General features: G+C 39.2%; 1 protein-coding gene across 1 annotated transcript; it reads left to right on the top strand.

Annotated features, from left to right (window-relative positions):
• The first annotated feature begins 1613 nt into the window (after positions 1 to 1613).
• LOC148015263 (protein DEHYDRATION-INDUCED 19 homolog 4-like) lies at positions 1614 to 5136 on the top strand. Its single transcript, XM_087665875.1, has 5 exons — positions 1614 to 2049; positions 2169 to 2296; positions 3269 to 3346; positions 3463 to 3722; positions 4728 to 5136. Exons 1-5 carry the CDS (start codon positions 1968 to 1970, stop codon positions 4837 to 4839), a joined length of 660 nt encoding a protein of 219 aa, XP_087522001.1. The 5' UTR covers positions 1614 to 1967; the 3' UTR covers positions 4840 to 5136.
• Positions 5137 to 8623: the final 3487 nt, after the last annotated feature.

Raw genomic sequence — 8623 nt, 5'->3', positions numbered from 1 at the left:
AACTGGTTCTTCTTCATTTCCTACAACAAATTCTCAATATCCTTTTCCCATGAGGAAATTCGTCATTCTAAACTTCCATGCCTGAAAGTTGTTCTTGTCAAGCTTTTCAGTTACAATCTATGAAAGAGAATCAGATGCCATTACAGAACACTGTAAAAAATTCTATCACTGCAAAAAACACAGTTCACCCTCACAAGGGCAAATCTGCAAAACTGACGAAAGTGGTATTTGACCACACAGTCACTTCCTAGTAACGATTTTGCATAAACAAGAACCAAGGATGATTCTGTAACTCCCAATGTCTCTGCGCACAGGCATACGATGCAATTTCTACAGTAACTTTTCACCGACCTGTAGAACAGTGGTTGTACAGCATAAAACTGGGCCTTTTCCTGAATGTGTGCAGAAAACATTGCTCCTCTTACCAAAACACCGCGAACTTGACTTGCTTTCTTGAGCTCCTTACCATGAACAAGGCTCTGATACCATGTCAAGATTGTGGGAGAGAAGGAAGGAGTCTCACTTGTAGCTTTCTTGCTTGCACAATGGGGGAATACACACAAAGGTGGAGGCTGAAAACAGTTTTCCTCTTCTTAGTTGTGTAAGCCAAAAAGAACTCAAGTACAAAGAAATAGAATAACCCTATATATATGGGTCTCAAACCAAACTCAACTAACTAAGGTGGCATACTAACTGAGCCACGAACTAGAGTAGATAAGGATAGCTGTCATGTAGCTATTATTTATGGGCGGTGTATCAGCCGTATCTATAACTGACAAGTCGGTGACATAAATGCACAACTGTCACCTTGGCATATCACGAGTGGAGCTCGATATCTCAACATCTCCACCACGGTTCCTCACCCTCACACACTCACTCCCTTACACTCTCACACTCCCTCCCTCAAACACAAGCATAAGCAAGCAAGAAGGAGAAGAGAAGAGGAAGAAAAGAAGAGAAGAGAAGAGGAGAGCCCCTTTTGCCACACACCAAGAATAAGCTTCTCAATTAACATTTTGGCTTTTATTCATGCCCTTATCCCTTTGGGCACCCATCCCCTTTTTTTGCACGTCCGGCCATCTTGCCAAGGTTCTCTTTTTCTACTCCCTTCTATTTACATTATGTCTTCATCTACGCCCGTCTACTCTTTACAACTTGCACAAGAGGGAGCCTGATACTCTTTTACAAAAATTTGGGGATGTCTTTACATTATAAAATTTGCCTTTGTCTTTGTCTCGACTTTTAAGGTTGTCTTGCACTTTTGGCCTTGTCTCCTCTTATTTTTCTGCGGGCCGCCTTTTTTACTTTGCTTCACATTTTAATTTTTTTTTGAATTTTCTTTTGCTTCCTTTTTCTTTGTCTTGTACTGGGGTTAACAAGCATGCTTAATCCAAAACTAGCATTTGAAAGGATTTGGTGCTAATGGATATTCCCTAAACCTCTCAAATATTCTCCTTAACTTGGTTGGACCAAAAGTTGAAACATTTGCCATATCACCTCAAATGACTTGCTTACAAACACATTCATTGATTAGTAAGCATTTCATGAATTCCAAGGAAAGCCATTGAACGAACACACACACATCTATTGACGCGTCTCTTGATGCCACATGTGGACTTGACTTCGTAGGGCGCGTTTCTATTCAACGATCGTTTATGGTCGGGACTCGGTCGGCTACCTTGAAATTGCTCGGCCTTTTTCCCTGCCATCGTCATCATTATCATCGATGAACACAGCAAACGACGAGCGAGCCCTGAAATTCAAAGCACAGAAAGCAACAGTACCTTAGCAGAACCGCCATAACCAGCTGCTAGAGACACGATTCTAAGCGTCCGTCCAAAACATCACATTTGCTGCCAAGTCCCTGCCAAACATTCTGATCCCTGGACAGAAAGATCCTCAGCAGGGGTGTGCTTTGCCTAAGGACCCTAACTTTTTTCAAGTTCTTCCTTCTAATTTGTTGCAGCATGGACGCAGATCTGATCAGGTCTGCGCGTCTCTCTGCTGCCAAGCGCCACCATGCCCTGCAGTTTTCTCAGCATCAATGGGGTATTCTCCTTGCCCTAAGCTCCGATCAGCCTGTGGCCTTGAGCATCAGGCTGTTCTTCTGCAACATTTTGACCTAATTTTACTTCAGCAGTTCTGTAACATCGGCCTTAATCCTGCAGATTATCTCAGCGTGGACGAGTCGGAAATAGACGAGGAGTTCCCCTGTCCTTACTGTTACGAGGATTTTGACATTGTAACGCTGTGCTATCACATGGAAGAGGAGCATATGTACGACTCTAAAGTGCTGGTGAGCTCCATTGCTTGCTTGCTGGCTCTTGTCCTTGTAGGGTTTGTAAACCAGTCTGTCACCAGGAATTCTCGAGACATTTCATGTTTTCTGGTAAAATGTCGTTCACTAGCTTGAAATCAGCCTCTGTTCTGATGGTTCTATCTGCTAAAGCTCAAGGAAAGTAGATGCCTGGGTTTTATGCGATTCTTGTTTATGTTGGAGGTTAGGGCCATGTTTGTTCATCCTGCACTTTAGTGTGACGGGTCTTTAGGCCCATCTTGCAAGCCCGATTTTCAACTCTATTTAGAGCTCAAATGTGCTTTGAGTTCAGACTTTCACAAGAAATTTTAGACAGATTCCCACATTATGAACTACGACATCATAATGAACCTCTGTGGCCACATCTAGCTAGGTTTGTGGTGCCTGCCTCGCAGAAGTTCATGTTGGAGGTTAGGGCCATGTTTGTTCATTCTGCACTTTAGTGTGACAGGTCTTTAGGCCTATCTTGCAAGCCCGATTTTCAACTCTAATTAGAGCTCAAATGTGCTTGTGAGTTCAGACTTTCACAAGAAATTTCTGTAATTCCCACATTATGAACTATGACATCATAATGAACCTCTGTGGCCGCATCTAGCTAGGTTTGTGGTGCCTGCCTCGCAGAAGTTCATGATGTTGAAACAATACAGGGGAAACCAAGGGAAAAGAGCCCCTTTTTCCACAGTGGAAAATGTTGGAAACTTCTTGTGTTTTGATCTGTTGGTCTTGTGGTTAACAAATCAACCCAAAGTAGAAGGATTGTGTGGGTTTTTCTTTCTTTTGCTTGAGTGCTTTATGTATAGTGTCAATTCTGTGAACAGGGCTGCAGATGAGGCGTGCCATTCTTGTACTTAAAAAAAAAAGAACATGGAATTGGGAAATGTCTTACCTTGTGTTATTAAAAGTAGACTCATCTTTTACTCACCTTGGACTATTTTCTTTACGCATGTGTAGGTCTGCCCAGTATGTGCAGCAAAAATTCAAAAGGACATGGTGGGGCATATGACAGCACAGCATGGCCACTTGTTTAAGATATCCTTTCCTCCAATATCTGTAATGCAAGCGCTGTAGAATTATATGCTTGCTTCACAAATGTTTTGTTTCTGCCCTAAATTGTATGTGGGTTGGGTACCTTGACAAGCATTTACATTCAACGCAGACACAGGTTCAGAAGGACAGGAATACCTATTGGGTCTCTTCTGGGTGTGGATTACAGAGAGGCACATCTGCAGGCCCTGCATGGTGGTATTTCATTGCGAAACAGCAGTGCTGCAATGGCCAACGCAACAGACTCTCTCCTTTCAGCTCTTGCCAACAATTTTGATTCTGAAGATTTGCCAAAGCAAAACCAGGGTGTAGATATGATCCCAACAAAGGCATTGCCATCCTCAAAACATAAAAAAGCAAGGTACATTTCGTTTCATCACGATGATGGATTAATTGAGTTTGATTAAATTTAGAGAGTAAAAAGTTCATTTTTTGGAAGTTCAGTGAAGGGTTTGGTGAGAGGGGCTGCATTCTCCCTTGAATGCAAAACCTCTAAGTAAACACTCAGTCTCTAATTTGAGGTGAATATGAAATGCTCCTGCCTATGGCTGGCTCTTCTTTACTCTAGTTGCATGCTCATTCAACCCTTGACCAGTAAACCAGTCACTCAGAATTAACTGATAACTGTAAACATTAACTTTAGCTTTGAAAAACTGTTGCCTTTAAAACTTTTGATTTTAATAGTGGATGATTGTGGGCGAAAAAGGGGAAGGGTATGTGGAAAGAGGGAGGAGAGAGAAGAAAAGGGAGTGAGAGTTTTAGGGGGGTCCAACAAGGGCTATGGAGTGGGGGTAAGCAAAGGAGGAGGAGAAGTGCGTGTGGGAGGGGAAAAGAAAGGAGGGGAGAGGAGAATGGGGATGTGAAAGAGGGGTGGAATGGAGGGAAGAGTGGAGAGTTGAGTGAGGACAAGGTACATGAAGGGAGGAGGGCGAGTGAGGCTTTTTTGGTGCACTAGCGTGGGGATGGGAAGGGGGAGAGAGGGAGGGGGTAAGAGGAAAGGGGTAAGGGATAAAAGGGAGTGAGTTTTAGGGGGTGCAAGAAGGGAGATGCAGCAAGGAAGAGGGGGAGGAGAAGCGGGTGTGAGGGGAAAAGAAATGGAGGGAGAATGCAAGTGAAAGGGAGGGGGGATGGAGGGAAGAGAGGAGTGTTGAGTGAGGGAAAGGTATGTCATGGGGCACGGGGGGGGCGCTGTGGGGAAGGGTGAGTGAGGCTTTAGGGAAGTGGCGATGGAGAAGTAGGAGGAGGGGGGAGAGGAGGGGAGGGGTATCTCTTGTAGAGATGTCGGATGTAGATTGTTGCTTTATGCTTAATGAGATGTAAATTGTTGCTTTATATCTAATGATTTTTTAAAAAATGGCTATTGTAGTTCAAAAGTACCACTCTCAATAGAAGAGCATGAGAGAGAATGGAAGCAGGCCACTTTACGGGCAACCTTTGTGCAACAATTGGTACTCTCCACTATAGTGGATGACAACTAAGTGTACATATTTTTTTTAAACAATCATGATTCAAAAGAGAATTTACTTGTAGCATTGTGCTTTGTTTTCAAATCTTAAGATTGCAATATTCTTGCTTGCCATGCAAAATGGTAAGGGTCGAAATTTCCCCCCATGTCTAATTTTATGGAGTCACATTGTGGCACGCACTATTGTAGCAAATTAAGTCACTTTGGGTCACTTGAGGCCATAGTGGCAACTCTGAACCTTTTACTCACAATCTCAATTGTATTGAAATTGTATCTATAGCAATGTGAAGGTTCAACTCTTTTTTGCTCACTTTTGTCAATTGGAGTATATACTAGATTGAGTTGTATTGTGTATGAACTTCTTATTTATGCAGTACTTGAAGCTTCCTTTTTCAGTTGGATTCCCAAAAGTTGTTTTGGAGGGTGGGTTTGTGGAATTACAAGCCATATTTTTATTTAAGCTAGTGTTTCGACTTTGATTTTGAATACATTTGAACTTTGTTATTGGTTTATCTTTCCTCTTTTATTTGAGAAGGGACATGGAAGGTATATGATCAATGATAGGCCATTGTTAATGATTGTTGGAGCACCTGAATTTGGGGAAGTGTCACTAATTGGTAGCTAGTTATTGATAAAAGAGAGGGGAAGGGTTTAAGTTGAAGTCAAGTAGAACAACATATTATTGCAAGGCCTATTACACTAAGAGGGAATGCCAGTCTTAAATTTGATGATTAATCTCAAACTTTTACCATATTAGTTTTTGATATTATTATTATGATTTCAAAGCATATCAAATCATTTGGGTCTTGTCCTTGCCTTGAAAGTATATAATAATGTTGAGAGGATAAGGTTGCTATGAATGCTCAATAAATCTTTACATCCTTAAACTCAAGGTTGATTATTTTGGTAAGGTTTTCTTATAGGAATATTTGTGTTGCTAGTAAACAAATTATTCTCTCCCTTGCTCCTTATAGTTTATTAAGGATTGGTGTTATATATTCTCTTTTTTTCCTCTTAACCTCACATTGGTGCATTAAAAAAGCATGTAATATACATTGCGTTGCATTTAGGGGCCATAAGTTTAGTAATGTGCTTTGGTGAGTTTGATCTATTGGCTCCTTTGATAACCTCTTAGTTCTATTTCTTATATTTTTTTACTAGATATCAAGGGTAGGATATATGTAGGTGTCACATTTGTCTCATTTGTCATGAATTGCGTGGTCGGGGATGTGCTTGAGTTGGTGCATCAAATACATGCTTTATACAAAAGAGGAAGCTCACTCAAGAACACAAAAAGGGAGATGGAGGTCAAAACGTTTTTTTATTGGTTTTTTTTTTGTCATACCCTTTTCAATGTATACAAAGAAAATATAAGGTGCAACATAAAGGAAAGTGGCTTACTAAGTCAAATAGTGCATAATAAACTATACCAATCAATTGATGCTCGTTTTAGATATGTCTAACAAATGTGGAATCCATTATCAATGTTCGCATGTATTGAGCTTGTCGTCTCAATGCTCCCTCTCAAGCTTAAATATATCATTATAACTCCAAGTAAGCTTTGAAACTTTTGAAGCTTCTCTCCATCCAACGCTTTTATGAGAAGTTGTCGACTATTTGATCATATGTGTTAATATATACTAAGTCTATCTTATATACAAGTACCTTCTCTCTCACAAAGAGGTAATCCACTTCAGTGTGTTTTGTCTTAGCATGGAATACAAGGTTCTTAGCCAATTGTATGTAACTCATGTTGTCACAATGAATGATAATTGGATTATCTATTTGCACATCCAAATCACCCAATAACTTTTGTAGTTGTATCACTTCACGTGGTACTATAAGAGCATCTCTGTACTCGATAAAGCGATAGTAGGTTACTTTTTGTTGCTCTATCAATGGAAAATATAAATTTGCTAGTAGATATTCTGTCAGACACACTATTAGTTGAATATGCATCTGTATATCCAAATACATGTATATCTTTACTTGCTTCATGAAAAGTTCATAATGCAAAGTGGACTTTACATACCTCAATATGCATTTAATTGCATCTAAATGAGACTTTCTAAGGATATGCATAAACTGATTAATAAGACCAATAACATAGCTTAAGTTTGGCATTGTGATAGTCATGTAAATCAAACTTCTTACTATCCTTTTGAACATAGTAGGGTTTTCTATTTCATCCCCAATGTTAGCACTCAACTTCACATTTTGCTCTAATGGCATGGAAAGAGGCTTACATAGTGTCATACCATACTTGGACAATATACCTAAGCCATATTACATTCGGAACAATCATATACTATCATACATTGATCACATCAATACTAAGTACCTTAGCGTACCCAAATCTTTCATCTCAAACTTATTTTTTAAAAGGTTATTAAATTCAGTAATCCCAATGTCACTTTCACATGTAATAATCAAGTTATTCACATAAATGACTATGATGATAAACCTTGCATATTTTTTTTTTCACATAAAGTGAGTGATCAATATCAAAAATATAAAACTCAATGTTGACAAGATACTCTCTGATCTTGTTAGACCATGCTCTATATGCTTGCTTCAGTTCCATAGAGCATATTCTTCAACATATACACAAATGTGGAACACTCTAAATCCTTATAATCTATTGGCCACTCCATATATACCTCTTCTTGCAATTCACCATGCAAGAAGACATTCTTTACATCCAACCTTTGACTGTTGCCAAAGCAATCACACATCTTACAGTTGCCATCCTAGCAACTGGATTGAATGTCTCTTTATAATCTATGTCATATGTTTGAGTATAGCCTTTTGCAACCAACCTAGCCTTATACCTTCAAATAGAACCATCTGCATTATGCTAAATTTTGTAGATCCACTTATAGTCGATAGTTTTCTTACCCTTAGGAAATGGTACTAGATCCCAAGTTTTGTTAGCCTTTAATATAGCTATCTTCTCATCCATTATTGCATCCCAATGAGTAGGCCTAATAATATCCTCAAAATAAGTAGGCTCAATTTCCGCAACCACCTTTATCATATAAAAATAATGGTGAGCTGCATAACCTTCAAAGTCAAATCTTTTAACAAGGCATTAACCTTGCCAAACCTGTGTACCATTGGATCACTCAGTGGAGCCTTTACATTACTATGTACTCTTTGCATACCTGGTTTCCTGATTGAAGGAATACCAATCTTATCATCCAAACTCTTTGAGCCACTAGAATCTACATTAAATCCCAAGTGATTAGCAGATACATCATTATAATCTAACACTTTCTTTTTTCCTTTTGTCTTTACCTGTAACATTAGTAGATGCACTTGAAGATGTGAGACTACTCCTTAGTCTCCCAAACCAAGGGCTAATTGTAGATATAGTACTAGATAATGTTTTTGGTCCACTAAGGCTTTGTGATTCTTGCTTTATTTTTTGCATATAACTATCATGATCATCCTCATCATCCGATGCATTACTACTAGATGCATACCAACTATTTATCTCGTAAAAAAATAACGTCCCTACTCACTTCGACATTACATGTAACACGGTAATAACAACAATATCCTTTCTGCTCTAAAGAGTATCCAATGTAAATGTATTTTTTAGCCTTTGGATCAAGCTTCTTTCATAGCTCATCTTGCATATGAACATATATAATATAACCAAATACTTTCAAGTGTGAGATATTGGGCTTCTCGGTTGTAAGGCATTCTTGGGGGGTGTGGGAGTTTTATTCATAATATAGACACTAGTGGGAATAACATTAGAGCAGAAAGGTTTTGGCAAATTCTTTTTAGTC

This window comes from Lygodium microphyllum, chromosome 24 (assembly GCF_053477565.2).
Source record: "Lygodium microphyllum isolate KBCC chromosome 24, Lygodium_microphyllum_v1.1.10, whole genome shotgun sequence".
Classification (NCBI taxonomy): Eukaryota; Viridiplantae; Streptophyta; class Polypodiopsida; order Schizaeales; family Lygodiaceae; genus Lygodium; species Lygodium microphyllum.
Note: the sequence above shows the minus strand (reverse complement) of the source record. Positions and strands in the feature narration are given on the sequence as shown.